General features: G+C 48.3%; 1 protein-coding gene and 1 long non-coding RNA gene across 5 annotated transcripts in view; one reads left to right on the top strand and one right to left on the bottom strand.

The window, feature by feature from the left end:
- LOC138919084 (ral-GDS-related protein-like) overlaps positions 1 to 12,507 on the top strand; it is a 33,077-nt gene extending 20,570 nt beyond the window's left edge. For all 4 annotated transcript variants that reach the window (XM_070243116.1, XM_070243117.1, XM_070243115.1 and 1 more), the window contains one exon: positions 11,649 to 12,507. In XM_070243116.1, the coding sequence (XP_070099217.1) occupies positions 11,649 to 12,132 (484 nt within the window). In that variant the 3' untranslated portion in view covers positions 12,133 to 12,507. The remainder of the gene's footprint in view (positions 1 to 11,648) is intronic.
- Positions 12,508 to 15,526: 3,019 nt separating this feature from the next.
- On the bottom strand, positions 15,527 to 19,246 carry LOC138919086 (uncharacterized). Its single transcript, XR_011428990.1, has 2 exons — positions 17,436 to 19,246; positions 15,527 to 16,520 (listed from the first exon to the last, which is right to left on the bottom strand). It is a non-coding gene; the product is annotated as an uncharacterized lncRNA (long non-coding RNA).
- Between the last annotated feature and the right edge of the window lie 240 nt (positions 19,247 to 19,486).

The raw sequence follows: 19,486 nt of genomic DNA, 5'->3' as shown, positions 1-19,486 counted from the left end.
CGGTGTCTTTTCCTGTAGTTGTACAGATTCCAGTCATTTCCAAAGGTCCTTAGGTCAACACCACTTCCCCCACCACTCGAAGTGAGTTTGTTTCTTCCATTCTCAATACGGTTAGACTCTCTAGTCTCATCTGCATGCCATCCAAGGATCCACCCACCTAAATCATTTTACTAATTTGTGTAAGTCAAGATTTGCTCTTTCCACTGTAAAAATCTGGGGATTTTGTCAAAGGCAGAGAGGCAAGTATCCGCCATTAAAGCATCCCACGGATTTCCTGACCTCTTCATTCCTCTCCCCCGACCCCAGCCCTGCACAGCTCTGGGAAGCTGATCTGTGGATCAAATTGATAGCTTTGTGTTTGCAGAATGCCATATCAATGAGAGCGTACTCTACCTGGCCTTCACAGATGCTTCTTTCTGTTAGAAAGGTGAATTTGAGATTCCTCCATGTGTTTTCATCTTGATAGCTCTTTCAGTGTTGGCACCTGATAGCATTACATTGCATGGATGTACCTCATTTGGGTGTCCTTTCATTTATGGAAGGTTATCTTTGTTCATTCAAGTTCCCTGCCTGTATAAATGAGGTGCAGTCTATATATGTGTGCTGGCTTTTTTGTTGACGTTCTATTTGAAAACATTGTGTAAATACCTAGGAAGATGGTTGAGGGATCACGTGTTAAGATGATGTTTAGCTCTGTAAGAAAGTGCCCAAGTGTCTTCCACAGTGGCCGCACCACTCGGCATGGGCAGCAGTGACGACAGAGAGTCTGTGCTGTCCTACCCCCCAGCCATGAATTGATCTCGTTTATTTGTGTGTTGAGGCGTCTCACTTTGTTTCAACTTGCTTCTCTCTAATGATAAGTGATTTTGAGCATCTTCTTGCATGCTTATTGTATGCTTACACCTTCATTAGCGAGGTGTCTGTTCAGATCTTTAACCATTTTTCATTGGAATGTTTGTTTTCTTATTGTTAAATTTATGATGCTTTGTACATTTTAATACCAGCCCTTTCTTAGATAGGCTTCTTCCAAAGATTTCGCACAGTCTAGGGTTGGTCTTTTTCTTCTCTTAACAGTGATTGTCACAGAGTAGAAAATTTTAATTCTAACAAAGTCCACCTTAACTGGATTTTTCATTGAAGACTCGTTCTTTCAATGTTGAAGATAAAAGGTCATTATGAAATCTCAGGTCATATCTTCTCCTTTGCTAGTTCTAGAATTTTGATAGTTTCGCAGTTTGTGTTTACATCCATGAACAATTTTTGTGAATATTTGTGTCATGTGAAAAGTTGGCATCTTTGTTAAGTTTTTTCCATATGGTCACCCGATTGTGCCATCACCATTTGTTTAAAAGACTAACTTTTCTCCATCAAATTGCCTCTGATCTTTTGACAAAGATCAGTTGCCCATGTTTGTGAGTCTATCTATGGACTCTGTGTTCTTTTCTATTTATCTCCTGGCACATTCTTACCCCAGCATCACACTCCCTGTACCTTTCTCAATCCTGGAATGGGGAAGTGCGGCTTACTCAACTTTGCTCTTCAGTGTTGTGCAGGATATTCCAGGTGCAGAAACGGTTTGTAGATATCTACAAAGTGTCTGACTGGGACATTGACTGGGGTTGTGTTGACTCTGTAGGTCCAGTCGGGAAGAGCTGACATCTTCATTATACTGAGTCTACTGATCGTGGAAGTGAAATACGTCTCCTATTAGGTAGGTTTTCTTTGCTAGCTTTTCACAGCATTTGGTAGTTTTCTGGATACAGATTTGTCTTTACTTGTTTAGATGTTTATGTAAGGATTTTATTTATTTTGATTTTGTACCCTTTTGTGAAGGGTATTTTCTTTTCTTTTAAATTCTCCTCATTCATTAGCAGCACAGAGAATACGCACCACGTGTTGCACTTTGACCTGTACTTCTTGTTATCATAATCCACTCTCATCAAGGCCTGTGATACGGTGCCCATTCCATTTGAACTTCAGAAATTAAGGGACTGAACAGTGTGACCACTGAGCTGCTGTGCCTCAGCTTAGGAGTCCCTGCTTAGCGGTAGCCAGCTTGCTCCCCGGCCGGGGGCACAGGGCTCACACCACCGCCTTGTTCTGACCGGGGCCCCAGAGACCAGGGTGTGGTGCTGGGTGTGCTGCCCATGGATGCTGGTTCCTGGCCGCAGTGAGACAAGAGCTTCCTGTCCCCAGGATCGACGTGCCGCTCCCTCGGGAAGAGGATGCTCCCTGCCCGCTTCCGGCCCAGCAGGGGCCTGTGTGCCTCCTCTGACACTCTCCTTCGGTCATGCGCACAGAGCTGCATGGTCTGGACTGTTCCTGGGGCTTGTTCTCTACTCCCTCAGGGCGTGTGTTCCTGAGGCCTATTGTGCACAGGATCGCCCTTTATGGGGCTCATGGGGCAATCACAGCCCGCTGTGCTGTGTCACAGGCTTGTGAGGTTTGTGGGAGGAATCGTGCACAGATTCAGACACACAGGTGCCCTCGTGAAAGGATGTGCAAGATGTTGGGCCTTCCCGGGAGGGAGCTGGGGACACAGGACACGCCTGGAGACTACAGAATTCCTGGGCGAAAGGGAAAAATGTTCAATCCTACATCCGCTGCAAGAATTGTTAATGCTAAATTTCCTATGACATGGAAGTAGCTGAAAATATATTGAAAGATAAAGATGAGATGTATTAATAAACATTATTTTAATTTTCAATGTTTTATATATATCAAAATCAGAAATTATTATAATTTTACATTCCTGGCTTTCAAGAAAGACAAATTATCTATACTATTTGTAAAATGCATTTCTCTGCTTATCTTGTTTTCAAATGAGAATATTGCCGTGATTGACGACATTTTCTCCTAACAGAGGGACAGTCTTAAATATTTCTAAATATTAGCTTATTGAAACATCTTTTGCAGGATTCCAATGTGACTAGAATTGTTACAAAATAGTAATAAATCTAGGCCACTACCAAATGTTTTGTGAGAATGTGATAAGAATATATCCTGAATCAGTTTTAGAGGGGATCCGAACACAATAGTGATTTTTAAAATACCATTAAAGTGATTAAAAATACTGCTTAAATCATTGAAAATGAAATATATTAAACTTAAAGCTCCATTTCAGCTGACCGCAGAGACCCAACAAGCAGGCCTGGATCCAGGGACCAGCCCCATGGACCCACAGACTTGTCAGAAATAATATTTCTTGTTTTTTGTTTTGAGTAACTAAGTTTTAGAGTAGTTTGTTACACAACAAAGGCTAACTATATAAAAGTGAAGAAAAATTTGAAACTGCAAAAAATTTTAATAAGCAAAGAAAAGTCACCAACAATTCCAGCAACCCAAAATAACCAGTGAGAATATTTTGGTGTGTTTTCTATCATTTTTACATTTATTAGTTATGTAGCTAGAGAGTGAGAGACAGAGTGAGAAACAGGAAGATGATAGAAACGCATGCAGAATTTATAGGATGTTATGTAATTGAAGTCTTGCGTTTTGCCCTCATTACCACTAATTAGCACTGTTTCCTGTCATTAACTATTTCTGGAAAGTAGGACATCACTGACTTGGAAACATCTTTCAAACACCACAATTTCACTCCTGGTCAGCCACATGTAGATGTTCCCCGACACTGATGGATGTGTGCACCTATGAATCCAAGTGCCATAAATCTAGTCTAATTGGGGTAAAATGAAACAAACAGAGCTTTATGGGCCATCTGATGTTGTTCAGATTTATCTGAATAATTGACTAGGGGGTGAGCTTTGATTGCTTACATTTGTCACTGGGGACAGTGACTCCGGCCTTCCTGGGGTGTGTCCGCTGCCCCTTGCTGCAGGACCCAGCCTGAGGGGATGGGAAGAGCTGCTGGAGGAAGCCCTTCTTGGCCATTTACTCCCGTACCAGCTTAACCCCCAGCCTTGCTCCCTGGGGGCAGTGACCTGGGTGGGCAGACAGGCGGGCAGCCTCCTGCATGGAACTCATCCTGGAGAAGAGACAGCCCTTCAGGCTGCAGGTCTGCTCGGGGGGCCTGGGTCACCCAAGAGGACGGGCTGTTCTGAGGACTGAGGCTGCCTCGCGTTTACATTTGTTCACGTCTGAGTCCTAGGAGAAGAGGGGACTGGAATGGGGCCTACTCAGGCCACAGCTGGGGTGACGTTCAAGAAGCATGGTTCAAAAGCCACAAGCAGACCCACAGGAAGTCCAGACCTTCTTTTTGGGACACAAATCGCGTCAATGGACTTCGGGAGGAAGCTTCGCCTCTCTCGCTGGCCTCTCTCCTGCCGTCCCCATCCCATCCTCTCCTCCTGTAACACAAAGCTGGGAATTTGCCTGGCAGAAATGGTCCAGCAGCCTGGAGAAATGAGGACAGCCACACAGGACCGTCTTTCCTTGGGGGAACAGGGGAAGTAAGCATGAGAGTATGCCACTGTGATAGACATTTCAGGCTGAATTGACAGCTGCTGTCTTCACTAAAACTCCCAGGGGACATTGGGAAAGCAGGCAGGCTGGTTGTGGTCACCTGTCCCAGGGCATGCTGCCAGAGCTCAGCCCTGGGCATCGGGCACTTCTGCCGTTTCCTTGATCACTGCTTCAGGGAGATGGGGCTGAGGGCAGGGCCAGGGGAAGTGGGGCACAACGGAGGCCAAGGATGTTGGCTCAAGTTGTACATGTGACAGTCCTAGGGGCCACCTGGAAGTAAAGGGCTGAGTCTTGTGCCCTCAGGAGCCAGTAGAGACAATGCAGTAAACCCTTAGATAAATGCAGTAAGAATTCTGCCTCTTCTCACCTCCAGGCTGGTGTGACTTGAAGAAACCCTGGTGAGACTAGAATGACGTTCATGCCAGTGCCCACGGTCTCTCTCTCAGAACTCTGCTTTTCTCAGTGCTCATCTCTTTGAACATTTGTTTTCCATTCGGCAGCACCCCCTACATGTCAAAATGCTCCTAAACAGCTCATAACAAAAGTCGCAGATATCAGTCCACTGGGGTAATCACAATGCAGAAGTTCAATGAAAACCAAATGTTTTCCTGAACGATGGGCTTTGCCTTTGAATTGTTGGTGGTTAGAATTGTCTCCACAGGCTCTCAGGTTATTGTAACACAGCAGGGCACTCTCAATCTCCCATTATACAAATGGCAGCCTTTATATTATATATAAATTATTATATTTTACTATATATTATAAATTATATATATTATATAAATTATATAAATATAATTTGTAAATTATATTTATATAATTTATATATTATATATATAAAAATATAATAAATTATACATAATAGACAGGCAGACCTGTCTATTAGAGGAGACCAAAACTGCATCTCCATGATCATTCTCCTCTGGGCACGTGCGTCTAGACCCCGAGGTCACGGCTGGGAATCCCTGAACTCAGAGGTGGGGCCAGGGTGGGCGTAGCCTTTGTAGCCCACCAAGCCGGCACACGGAGGAGCCTGCTGGTCTCGGCAGCGACTGAGAAACGGAAGGGCGTGCACATGCTGTTTCCTGGGATCCTGGGGATCCGGTCGCTCGAGGGGAAGAGGTGGGCTTTGCAAAGCGGATCCACACTATCCAAGCTCAGCACAGCCTGGGCAGCCCCATCCTGGCACCGAGTCCTGCTCCTCTGTGCTGCAGGCCCAGTGCAAATGAGGCCTTGGAGATGAAAGCTTCTCCCCATCCCTGAGCGCTCTCTGAATTTCAGGCCAAAAATTCTCCCTGTGTGTACAGCTCTGGAGAGAGGTTCGCGTGGCCCAAAGAGCTTAGTTGTTTATATAAAATGTGCACCATGTCCCGCCAGGTAAGTAGGTTTTAATTTCTTCAGAATATTGATTAATTGACTGATTCATTCATTCATCCACTCATTCATTTACTCATTGAATCAAACTCTGATTGAGCCAGGACTGTGTCCCTGGCCCTGTGTAAGCTCCTGGAATATCAAGAAGAAGAAGAAAGCACCGCCCTTGCCCCTGGGGAGTTAGATTCTAATGAGGGGAGACACAGAGGAAGCAAAGCTCCACCAGAGATGGCAAGAGCTGTGGCAGAGATGGAGAAGATGCTGTGTGAGCCACAGGAGGGCACACTGACTCTGCAGAGGAACACTGGACAGTTTGGAGGAGGTTCCTAAATGCTGATAGCAGAATGGCAAGGACAGTGACAACTGTGTCACTGGGAAGATGAAGCAGCAGGGACTCTCATTTGCTGCTGGCGGGAGTCATAGTTGTGAGGACCTTGTTGGAAGTGCTTTGCCCATGACCTCCCAAAGGTAAACATATGGTTGGTTTCCTCTGACTGAGCAATTCCACCCAGGGTTTATTCCATGACACGTGGCTGCACACATCTGCCAGATGACTCTTATGGGAATGTTCATCGCCAGTCTACTCACAATAGTGGAGAACTGGAAACAACTCAACTTTCCATCAAATAGGATAGATAAGTAACTTGAGTATATTCACATGATGGAATACTACACAGCAACAAAAAGCAATAAGCTCCTGCCACCTGCAGCAACAGTGTGACTCTCCCAGACATCATGATGAGTGAAAGAGCAGGACAGAAAAGACCACCCACTAGGATCCTACTTCTATCTCTGGTGGTAGACCTCAGCATAGCCATTTCCCAGGAGGAGGGTTGTGACAAGGGAGGGGCACAAGGGGTGGAGGCATGGGAAATATTCTACATCCTGCCCCGGGAGGTGGTACACAGGTTGCATAGTGTCAACTGAGAGAAAGCTGCAGGTGATATTAGTGATGGAGTTCATTCAATACTCGGGGTGAGGAGTGGGACCCCGAGAACCAGTTCCACAGGGTGCTCTGATGGGACTGCTCCGAGGGTGTGAGGTGAAGGGCAGCTTCTGTCTCTTTTACCAACAGTGTACGTGCAGGGAAGAGGAGAAGAGGGAAAAAACTTGCCACTAGATTTCATCTATGTCACAAAGGATACAGTGCATCTGGGTGACATAAACAAGCATCTTCAGTCACACATCAAACAAGTTCAGAGACGCTGACGTTATCTACGTGTGGAGGGAGACGAGGACCAGGGTCGTTAACTATTCCCACAATCTCTAAGCAATGCAGCGGGGGAGGGTGAGAGCGAGCTGCCCTTCACCTCTTCCTGCTCTGCAGAGGTGCAACTGGCGTCTTCAGTCATGAGACGTGGGGACGCAAGGTCGTGTGACACAGGCTGAAGACGGCCTGCACGGCTCCTGCGCAGCACAGCGTGGGTGTTATCGGACTGACTTAACGCCTATGCAGTTTGTGGGCTAGATTCACCCATCGGGCCAGGGAGAGGGGTTCCAGAAACCTGTCCACAAGACATAGGTGACACTCGTGCAGCTGCATACTTCATATTCACGCAATTCTCTGAATGTATGTTATAACCCAATGACACATTTTAAAGTCAAAAATCAAGTAACAAACACACAGCACAGAATGTTATCACTTGATATCCTAGAACACAGAAAGCATCCCCAAGTCATAGGAATGATCAACAATAAACCGGAAAAATGATGTGATTCTGAAATGTACATGTTCCAGTACCAGGAAGATCACAGGATAGGTAGAGATCGGCTTGGGACTGACCGCAGGCACAGCCTGTGACTCTGGGCGACAGCTCCCTGGACCTCATTTCCTGCTGATTAACACTGGTGTTAACAACAAGGTAATCACATCTGAATTTGTGTAATATGGTGTCTGCACATACACTTTCATCAATAATTGTTACAGCAAAGACGTCAGTGTTTTCTACAGTGACTCCCATGTTTTGAAGCGTGAGCACCTACTTCAGTTTTTCCCAGTGAAAGTCTTTTTAGTTTTAAGTAGAAACCTTTTCAAGCACATGGAGAAGTAGAGAGAAAAGGGTAATAGCTACCCTAATACATCCATCAACCCATTTAATAATTAACATTTTGTTATATTTGCTACATTGTTTGCCTGAATTAGACTCTTTTAAAATCCATCTTATTATGGAAAGGCTGAGTATTAAAAACAGAGGAGTAGAAAGAATTGCCATGTAGCCAGCACCCGGCCTCCATCATTATGAAGTCATGGCTCATCTTGTTTCTGTTATAACCCCACCTCTTTTCCCACTTCCCACCCCAAAATTAGTAGAGACAAATCTCAAATAGGATATCATTTCATGCACAAATATTTAAATACACATTACTAAAAGAAAGGACTTTGTAAAATAGAACCACCAAAGCACCGCCATACCTTAAAAAATTAACAATAACCTAAGGCCTGAGAATGTGCATTTCTAACAAGCTCCCGAATCACGCTGATGCTGGTCTGTGAAGGCACGTTGGGTGGCACTGCTCTAGTTTCCTACAGTCCAGAGTTAGCTAGCTGTGTCCCCACGGAGACTTTGAATCTGTTTTTCTGCTCCTCAGGCATTTTGTTAAAATTGACTCAGCTAGATTCAGACATCAAATTTGTAGACTTTCATCAGGAGGCACCATGTCTGGCCATCTCTCTTTGAGATCTTTGTAGCCACCAATGACCATTCCTAGATCTGTTGTTTCATTAGGGGGTGCAAAATGGTTATGCCCTCACTCCATGGATCCTTTTTCATTCATTACCTGGCCCATTTCTATAAGGGACTTTCTCTCGTCAACTGTTTGAATACCCTAAGGTAGGGTTCTTACAGAAGTCAGGATAAATGCTTGAATCTCTCTTTTCATTAACCCATTTTCCAAAGATTGTGTTGGTTCTCTGGCATCCTGAGCCACCAAAGGGATGTTTTCTGTTTGCCTTTTTTTTAATCTATCCTAGTGAATTCGTGAATGCAGTCACGCCCGGTATAATGACGTTTAGGTCAACGACAGACCATGTATATGTTGGTGGTCCTGAAAGATTAGTACCATAGAGCCTAGGTGTGAAGGAGGCTATCCCATCTAAGTTAGTGTAAGTACACTCAGTGATGTTCACACAAGGGCAACACTGGCTAAGGATGGATTTCTCAGAACGTATCCCGTCGTTAAGTGATGCATGACTGTACAAATATTTTGGTGTCTTTCAAGTCACTGTTATTACTTTTGATGCTCAAATTGCTCCATCTTTGACTAATGGGAGCCTAGTCAGGTCAACTCCTGGGTCCTTTTGACAAGACTCGAGTTATCTTTGATGGCTTCCTATCTTTGGATACGACAAGATTTTCATGCTCACCTGCTACATTGCTTGTCCCAGACCTGGAAGCAGCCATTTCTCCCAGGAGCCCTGGTTGCAGTTAATGAGAAATGGTGCTTGGAGTCCACAATCTAGACACTAGAAGCTTTCACTAGTGATGGGTGTGTCATTGTTTCCAGACATTTTAGTGCATAAAGCTGGAAAGCGTTTTTTAAAATACAACGTATAATGAGTTGATCAGACTGCTTCTGGTTAAAATTCAGGAGCTATTTCACTTGATCCCATCAATCTTAAGTCTCAGAAGAACAACCCTAACCATAGAGTCAATAACACGATTGTGAATACCCTTTAAGTTGTTCTTTCTTTTGTATGTTCTTCCTGTTCTTCGGGTATGTCTTACTAAGGATGTACAGTCAAATGAGTATTTTAAAGTCACATGGAATAGTTTCTGTCTTTGTGGTCATGCCACAAATCAGTAGATGGCTAGGTTTATTTATTTCAATTTGCTCTTGACTTCTAGGGATTTCTTTCCTGAATATTTCACTTCATTTTATACTTGTATAAGACTACATTCATGGTTTCAAAATCACACCTACAAAGTATATTCAGTGGAGTCTAGCCTCTTCCTTCCTCCTTGTCACGATCCCTTCTTCCCCTTATATGGAATCATTTAAAAATATTTATGGCTTATCTTTTCATTTAGAAAACAAATGTTTACATTGGATAGTAGTTCCACTCGGCATTCGTCGATTAATAAAATAAACAAGGACAAAAAACAACAATGCATTTGGTAGTGTTTTTAAGTAAATTTGTTAAATAAGTATATTAATCCCAATGCATTGATGTACAAGTAGAAATTGTTAGTCCTCCTGTCTCTTCAGCTTATGATAAATCTACTTGTGCAAATCTTGAGACTCAGGAACCACAGGAGGATTACCACATTTCCATTTTTGTCCTTTTATTTATTTAGGTGTCCCTTTTTTAAAAAGGTAAACTTTTAAATTTTGGAATCACTTCAGATTTACAGAAAAGTGACAGAGATAGCACAGAGAGTTCTCGCATACCCTTCGCCCAGTTTCCCCTATTGTCAACGTCTAAAATCACACGGTCCATGTGTCCAAGCCAGGACACTAACATCGGTAAATTACTATTAACTAAATGCCAGACTCCATTCGGAGTTCACTAGTTTTTCCACTAATGCCCTGTTTCCAGGATCTGATCCAGGATGCCATATCATTTTTAATGTCTTTCCATTTTTAATTGCCTTAAAAATCTACCAAGGTTAAAGAGTGCTCTCATCTTATAGGCGATAAGGGAAAGAAACCAAATGCTTTACTGGCAGTGGGATGATCACAGGATTTGAGTCCAAATCTGGGAGGAATCTGCTTTTATAAGAGGCAATTTGGTTTAGGGGAAGAAAATGCAGTCTCTGGAATTAGGCAGACCTGGGTGCGAGTCCTAGTTTGGGTTTGCTACTTAGTAGTTGGGGTGTCTTGAGTAATTTATTTAATATCACTGAGGCGTAGTTTTTCGTTTTTAAAATGGTAAGCTAAAATATCCCTCACAGGGAATAGGGAAGTTTATAAACAATATATGTGAGGTGTTTGGACTGTAATATATACTCAACAAATGGGCACTGCCATTGTCATAGTGTCAGTGCTGTCAGGCCTAAGATAGCACTTGGGAACTGGGTGTCTGGTCATCTGCCACCCGGAATGTAATTGTCTTGTATACTCAGGTATGTAGTTTTTATTCCAGTGGCTCATTGTCAGGTCAGTACTCTGATATCCAACCTCTGATTAAAGTGACACTACGTAGAGGAAACCCTGTGGCTAGCCACGAAGCATGGTCTGACACAGTGCCAGAAGGTGAGAGGGTAGCACAACGGCCCCAGGCAGGGCTCCCCTCTGCTGTGCACAGGGTGCCCTGGGAGTGGGCATCCGTGGAGGGCACCAACACCACCACAGTGGGGGGCTTTCTGAGGGCCCTTGGCATCTGAACCTGCAGGGACTCATCCATCACTGTCTGGCCCTGTTTCTGAGATGGGACTTTCCACCAACAGGTATTGACATTACTCCGCAGACATCTTACCAGATAAGCATCTAATAAGTTAACATATATATGTTTTATTTCTGAAAGGACTGTTGACACTTTTTAAGTGCTTTCTGACAAGGTTTTTTGGTGACAGAAAACAAATGCTCCTTTGTAGACTATTACTACAGCCTAGAATTCTGGGGAGCGTGTATGTGTGTGCCTGTGTGTGTTTCTTCCTCTTCCTCTTTTGCAAGGATACAAGAGATTTTTGTGTCACTTCCCAAAATAGAACTCAAACGTAAGTCGGTGAAAGAAGCGTGAAATAGGTCAATTGCCATAAGTATAAGCACCAGAAGGAAGCGGGGTTCAGCTGTAAAAGAATTTGTGCTGAGACTGCTGGCGTCTGTTCTCTTAAGGACTAAGGGACCAATTTGGGGGGTGACACAGATGCTCTATTGTCTCAGCGCTGACTGCATGCATCTTCTCTCCCCAGGATGGTCACCTCTAGGATGGAGATCGTGTTGCTGGTCACCATTGGGCCCACACTGGCAGATGTAAGCCTGATGGTCATTAGGAAGCTCAACATGGGGTTGGGGACAACATGCTGCTCAGGGATGAAGACGCAGGGCACGTTCTTCCTTCCACGGGCAGGTGAAGCAGTGGCTGGTTTTGAACAGCAAAACCACACTTTTGGGTACTGCTGCTGGTGTTCCAACGCAGTGCCATGGGACATGGAATCCAATTCCACGTCAGCCCAGCCAGAGCGAGGCTGCAGCTCCCTGGGCTGCTGGAAGTGTGCCTTAGCGGCTCGGGCTGCAGGCACGGCTTCCACCCGACTTCAACAGTCTCCTCTTTGCTGCCTCATTGCTTGCTCACCACGGTGGGTCATTTGTCCACACGGCACAGAAGACTGTCTGCATCCTGCCCCCAAGAGAGACAGCATTTTCCTGAGGGGACAGGGTTTTGATTTCCCATGATTAGATTTTGTCACATTACTTGGCACTCTACCAGGTGCAAGGGGTTCTCTAGTACATGAGATGATAATTTTTAAAAAACCTTCAAATTTGATTTTGTGACCCAGTCCCTTCCATGTGACTTTCTGAGTAAGTACCAGCCCACACTTCTGGTTTCAGATGATTCTCACTCATGCTTACTTATTTTTCCCATTGTTGGTAATATCTCCCAGTCACCACAATGCTCATCCATTGTCTGATTCCCAGAACAAAACACAGTTAGAGATTGTTCAGAGTTTTAAAAGAGTTTTATTTTATTCCATTCAAGTTAAAAATAGTATCAGATGTAACAGACTTAGTTAAAAGTCAAAGATTGAAAATAAAACATGTCCTAGTACAGATTGCTAGCTCTGTGGAAACCAGTTCTAACTTCATTTGCAATGGTGATAGGCCTTAGTTGGAACAATTATGGAGGTTATTGGGAGAATGGTCAGGGAGAGGAATGAAGTATTGTCTACGTATCCTCTTCCACCTCAGCACAAACACACACGCACGGAATCACTGTTCTTGAGCCTGGAATGGAAAGCTGAACAGAGAGGAGAAGTCTTAGAGACCCAAGTGGGAACACGCTCAGCCAGAAATTGCTGTCCCTTCTCTTTGCCAGGCTCTGGGCCAGGCATGGGTCGGCAGACATAACCGTGAGCAAGTCAAGGGGCCTTGCCACCAGGGACTCCCTGTCTAGCGAGGCAGACAGGCTCACACAACAATAATTAGAGTGCAGAGTGTGGAGCCTGACACTAGCAGTGGATACACAGAAGTGTGCAAGCAAAAGAAGGAAGTCTCCAATTTGCCTGGAGTCATAGAAAAGACAACACAGAGGAAATGGCCCCACTCTGGGCCCTGAAGGGTGGATCAGCTGGTGGAAAGAAGTAGAGGGCATTCTGACATCGGGAGAAGCCTGTGGAAAACCAGGAATGTTCAACACTTTTGCATGTCGAGTTGTCCCAGATGGCTAAAGGAGGGGCTGTGTATCGGGGTGGGAGAGAGACACAGCTTGAACGCTGGCTGTGGTCAGGTCCCACATACCTCATATGTCTCTGAAGGACATTCAATATGTCAGTGGAGACAACAGGGATTCAGTGAGGCTTTGTCAGATTTTCATTTTAAAAGTGCTCTTGCAGTAGCAGTAGTTGGACTGACAGAAAAACAAGCTTCAGGAGCCTGTGACTATCACCAAGAGGAGGCCCCAGGATTCCCAGCCCTGGGATTGGGGGGCAGGGCTGAGGGGTGCAGACTCAGGAGGGATTTCTGAGGTGGAATGGACAGGACGTGACACCCAATCAGAAGGGCCTGGTTGAGAGAGAGAGAAAGGAAGGGGCAGGTGTGACTTGGGTTTGGGGCCAGCATCAGCAGGGGGGAATGGAACGGAGATCCTTGGAACCAGACAGACCCAGCTTCCAACCCCAGCTGTCCTGCTATCAAGTAATGCATTCATGGGCGGGTCACTTTTCAGAGCCTCCATTTGTTCCTTAAAGAAGAGTAATGAACAGGATTCGGTGGGAGCTGATGAGATCCTGGAGGCCTGGGGCAGAGAGATCCGAGGCAGGATGGAGGCTGTCTGTGAGGATTATTGTAGGCAGGCTCAAAGCTATGCCCTGTCACAGGACCGGTGGGTCATGGGAAGAGGGCCTGTGATGAGTACTGTTGAAAGTAGGGAAAGGAATGCTGGCAGGGTCTATGCCAGGGAGGCAGTGGGGGACGTTCCCACTGAGAGGATTTGGAGGCTTATGGCATTGGGATGCTGCTGGTCAGGATGCGGTGGTGAGAAAAAGTGTCAGATGCTTGGTAATTGCTACAAATTTAAAGCTACATCAGATCCTAGACCAGAGCTCAGTGCAGGAGGAAGAACAAAGGACCCCCAGGCCCTGGGAACTTGAGTTGGCTTTTCTGCCCAAGTCCATCGAGGAGTTAACGGGAGAAAGGGGCTCTGTGTGAAAGTGCTCATCAGAGCAGCACAGAACACTGAGACCCAGGAAGCGGGCTGGAATAACTCCCGTGAAGGAGTAAGGCCGAGCACGCCACAAGCAAGGCTGTGTAGCGAGGCTTGGGGGCCCAACACACCCATGTCAGAGGAGTCAGCCTCTGCAGACCCACTGGGAACTGCTCCTTTACCCCCACAGGGGAAGCCAGTCCAGCCTCTGAAGAGGAGTTCCAAGTCTCCACCGCACAGAGACCCACCACCAACAAACAGACGCAACAAACCAGCCGCTGCTTCCCACGGCCTCCTGCAGACCCTTCTCGGAGCTGCACGGCCACACTGGGCCTCCACAGTCTAAGAGAAATCAAGGGACTGGAGTGGAGCCAAAGGAGAGCAAAACATGATCCAGGGAGTGAGAAGAGGACCCACGAGGCAAGTTAACGAAACCGGGGCTGATTTGCCTAAAACAGCAAAGAGGAAATGGGAACGGCGTTCACATTCATGAAGAGGGGCCGGGGTCCAGTTATTTCCCAATTTCAAGAGTACAGAATAACAGGCAAATGGCCTAACTTGCCACGAGAGAGATCAGGTAAAGAAGGAGTTTCACAAATGTCTGTACCTCTTGGAAGGGCCTGCCCTGGAGGAAATGTCAAATACGGTTGTCCCCTCTCCCTGGGGGCAGCCTGCTGGAGACTAGATATGAGGCCCTGGCTTGTCTCCAGAGACCCACCAATCCCAGCTCTCCTGGCGCCTGGAGCCTGGCATCTCTTCAGAGCAGAAACCTGACAAGGGTGTGGCCAGCCTGGACCATGGGAGCATCTGTGCTTCCCCTGGTGGGGCTCCCGATCCAAGAACAAGCCTGACTTTAATCCCGTTTTCTCTTTGCTGTGTTCGAGATACAGCCAACAGCAGGTGCCTGCAGGTTCTTTGGCAGCTGGTAGGAAGTGTCTTACACCTTCCGCAAGTGGCAGTTTGGTCTGATCGGTGTGTGTGGTTCCCGGCACAGTGAAGATACTCAGAGAACCCTGGGAGGCTCCAGCTCCCGGGCAGCTCTGCTCTGCTGGCTATGGCTGCTACCGGGCTCACGTGTACTGTCCACCACTGGGAGTTCAGTCCCTCAGCCACCCATTGCTCACGGAAGGAACCGAGTCAAGACACAGAACCAAGCCTGAGGGCCTGCCTCCCCCCGCCCCCAAAACACCACGTAGGAGACGTATTTACCCACAGACAGGATAACAGTGCAGTTTGTTAGTAACCAGGACACTTGTGATAGTGAAGGAGGGGTGCTGTTGATAATCACGCTAGAACAAAACTGCCACCTATGGCCACACAATCTATCACTCATATTCAAAGCTCAAAGATAAGAGGGAGGTGCCCTCGGTATTGAAATTCTTCAGGAATCCTTGGAAGCTAGAAGAAAATACAGAAAAGGAACATCTGTTTTATCAAATGTGTATTAGTTATCTATTGCTGCTTAACAAGTCACTTCCCCATATTAGTGGCTCAAAGCCACATTCATGATGTCCTGCAGGTTCCGTGGGTGGGGAATGCGGGAGCGGCTTAGCCAGACCGTCGGCCTCCGTCAGACACTGCCCTGGCTGCCACCATCTGAAAGCTTGACTGTGGCTGGGAGGTCCACTTCCGAGCTGACGCACTCTCGGGGCTCCTTGGCAAGAGACCTCGGCTTCTCCCTCAGTTCTTCCCCACGGGGCTGCTTGAGTGTCCTCACCACAGGGCTGCTGGTGTCCCCAGAGACAGTGACCCGAGTCCCTTAGGCCTGTCCTGATCTCGTCTCAGACTCATGCACTGCCACTGTGGCCACTTTTCCTTCATTAGAACAAGCCACTGAGCCCAGCCCACACTAAGAGGCACGGAGGTGAAGCTTTCCTTGTGGAATGAAACACAGTCTTCAAGTGTTTGGCCATTGTCGTGAGTTCCTGTCTGCCTTTCTCCGAGCGCTGCCTTTTCATTCAGCCTGCCCCAGGGAACCCCGGGAAAGCACGGGCGTGTGCAGCCAGGAGGGCTGTCTCAGAAGCTGCTGTTCTGGCCACGCTGGCTCTCCGCTCCTCCCTGGGGTTTTCAGTCACTTGGGGTACTTCAAAGATGGGCTCTCTTGGGAGGTAATGAGTTCCCCATCACGGTATGTATATAAGGGGAAGTGGGATGGTCAATCGGCAGGTGACACAGATAAGTAGAGATGGGGAGGATTTAGCCTAAGCGACCTCCCGTGTCCCTCCTGACCGAGAGCATCCATGAGTTCCTGATCCCCCCAGGAACATGTTTACTTTGGCATCTGGATGGGCCACATAAGTACCGAGTCTGTGCTGTGTGGTAACGGAGGTGTCAGAGCCAAGAGGGGTTAATCGGCCCAGAGGAGGCTCTCAGGAGCAGGTTTCTGAGGAGGTGAAGGCATGGATTCTTGAAGGGAGAAGATCTGGGAAAAGAAGCGGGTGCGAGGATCAGGAGCCTCAATCTCCCCAACAGATGGAATTGACACGATTTCCAAAATGGTAATCATGGGGGGTTGTCCATTTCCTTTTGCAGCAAGCCTTGGGAGCTGTGCTTGGAGAGGTCAAAGCTGTTCTGGGAGCCCATGTCTGAAGCTCCATCAACAGGTGGAGCTACAAGGAGGCCGGCCCTTCACTTACACAGAGATCAGCATCGGCTGCCTGGAAAATCCTGGCTTAGGAAAATCGGCCTCCATTTTCCACCTGCTGGTACTCAAAGCAGATGGAGCCAAATGTGAGCTTGGGTAAGAGATCAGTGCCCTGTTCGTGGTGAATGCCCAGGCTGTTGAACAAAATAGCACACAGGCACAGGGCAGTTCTGGAGAGGAAGGGACAAGGAGCCACCTATCTGAGATTTCAGGGAGCAGATCCTGGCCTCCGACCCATACCGTCACCTACCAGTCCAGGGCCGAATGCCATGCCGGCTCTCACTTACTGTGAGCGAGGAGGTGGTTCCCACGCAGGGGCCCACCATCTGCCCCAGGGGAGGTCTGCTCTCGGCCCCGCTGGCTGTTACTGAGGAGCGTGGAGTCCTCATGGACATAGCGCCAGCCCGGGCTCCCTGCTGCACGGAGACGGGGACTAGAAGGCTGAGGAACCAGGGCTTGCGGGTGGATTTCCCTTCCTGTCCTCTTCCCCTTGCACTGGCTCTTCTGTTTCATTCCATCAGGAACAAACCAAGGTCAGTGCTGGGGCACATTTAGCCCCTTGGAAAGAGCTCTGCAACTTCCAGGTTTAAAAAAAGAAAATTGGACTCCTACAGTCAAGGCTAGCAGCTGGATATTAAAGATGGAAAAGAAGTGGGTCTTTAGGAGGGAAAGTGTGTAATGCCCAGCACCTACCAGGTCCATTACGAGCGGACAAGGTGACCAGTCAGGAGGATTCAAGGGGCCGGAGCTGGACTGTCCCCAAGCTGGTCCGTCCCCTTGACTTCAAAGGAAACAGTGTTTAAGTTTCAGGAGCAGCGTTTCTGAAAGTTCTCTGGAACACAGGGATCAGAACCGCCCCAGTCCCAGTGAAACTGTCCTTCTCAGGCCACCCTTCCTAGGGAGAATCGCCACTGCAAACGCCAGGGCGGGAATTCTCACCATAGCTCAGGCGTCACATCAGCCTTCCATGCTCACAGCCCCCTGGAAGGTTTGCCTCTTACTTTCCCCTAACAGATGTGTCCCCGAAGTCTGGCAGTCAGAAACACACAGGCTGTGTCTGCAGACAGCTCTGGTGGGGGCTCTGACGTACCTCCTAGCTGTGTGACTATGGGAAAGCTACTTAACCTCTCTGTGCTGCAGGTTCTCATTCGGATAGTCAGGATTTTAAAATGAAATAATGCATGGGAAGCACTTTAGCACAATCCTACGATTATTTGAAGTACATAATAATTGATGTAGCAGTTAACAAACAATTGAATGCTTATTAAAAAGTTTAAGTAGCCAGCTCACACGGTTCGTTTGATAGTCCTGATTTGTCAGTCTGTCCTACCAGACAGAAAAGTCTCTGAGGCAAGCGGGGGTTCTCATTAGTCGGGTTTCTCAAGCCCCTAACACAGCGTTGCTAATTGCTGATGGAGCAAACGAATGAACAAGGAAAGGCTGTGCAGAGCGGGTATGTGGCAGGGCTGGACTGAAGCTGGGGCTGGACCCTAGCCTTGCTTCCAGGAGTGTTGAGATGCCCTGGCACTGACGGGGGCCTCTGGGCCAGTGGGTCCCGCTTTTGGTTTGTGAAGAAGGCCTGCGCCTTATTGAGAGGGTTGAGGGTTCCTGGGCACTGCAGACACGTGGGGGCAGGAGGCAGATGGAGCAACAGCCACTTTCCAGTAGGAAGGAATGGTGAGGGAGGGGGTTTCCTCAACTGCGGGCTCTTGGCCCCTGAGACTGGGTGGGAGGGCACAGGACAGGCTGCGGCGGGGCGCTTGGTCCTCTGGCCTGCCTGCACAGTGGAAGCACCTGGGGCTTTGACTCAGGCTCTGCCCATTTGCAGGGATTCCGAGTTAATTAATCTGGGTGGGTTGGTTTTATCTCAACGCGCTTCCTTCTAATAAGTCGCCAAGGTTGGGGATCGCCATAGCCCCCCAAGGTGGGTCGCAGCCCCCCTTGATACAGCCAGCCAGCCCCTTGAGTCTGCGTAACCCCCTCGCTGAGCTCCGGATGGTCCCCAGAGGGCACTGGAGTCCTGACTTCACAGCTCAGGGAGGCTGCAGTGGAGGAGGCGGGGACGCCAGGAGCCAGGATTGAGGGCAGGGCCCTCCACGCGCGGCATGCTGCCCACCCCCACCCCCAGCGGTCCCCTGGGTCCCCGGCCTGGAGAGTCCCATTCCAAGGGCGTGGGAGGGCGCCCGGGAATCTGTATTGCTCACACACAAACCCAGATGCTTCTCTGGATCAGGCAAGTTTGGGAAACATCGCCATGCGCTCTTTCCTGGGTCCAGGCCATGGGAAGGAAACGGGAGTCAACCCGCCCCCGGAAACCTGAAGCACTGCGTCAGAACCGAACGCCCGGAGCCGCCCGCCCCTGAGTCCAGGCTGATTCCTCAGGCCGCCGCCGTCGGGGTCGGTTTTGAGACGTGGGCGGTGGACCGCTTCTCAGACCCGCCACCCGCCTCCTGCAGGTTCGCCGGGAGTGGGGGAGGGATCCGTGAGCCACCGCTCCCCGCCTCCGACTGGGAAGCTGGGCCGGGCCGCGGACCGTGCCGCTGGCAGCCGGCGCCCGCCCCCGCGGCCGCATCCTCCGGGGTGGGATGCGAGCGCTCCGGGCGCCCGCGCCGCCACCAAGCCACGTCTGCGACGCTGGGCGCGCCGCCCCAGGGAGCCCCGCCCCCAGCCGCCCCGGGCGCGACCATGTGCCCTCTCTAGAGCCCGCGGGACGTCGCCGGCAGCTGGGTGCGTGGGAGACGATC

Source organism: Equus caballus, chromosome 19 (assembly GCF_041296265.1).
Source record: "Equus caballus isolate H_3958 breed thoroughbred chromosome 19, TB-T2T, whole genome shotgun sequence".
NCBI classification, from domain to species: domain Eukaryota; kingdom Metazoa; phylum Chordata; class Mammalia; order Perissodactyla; family Equidae; genus Equus; species Equus caballus.
This window is presented reverse-complemented; position numbering and strand designations above follow the sequence as displayed.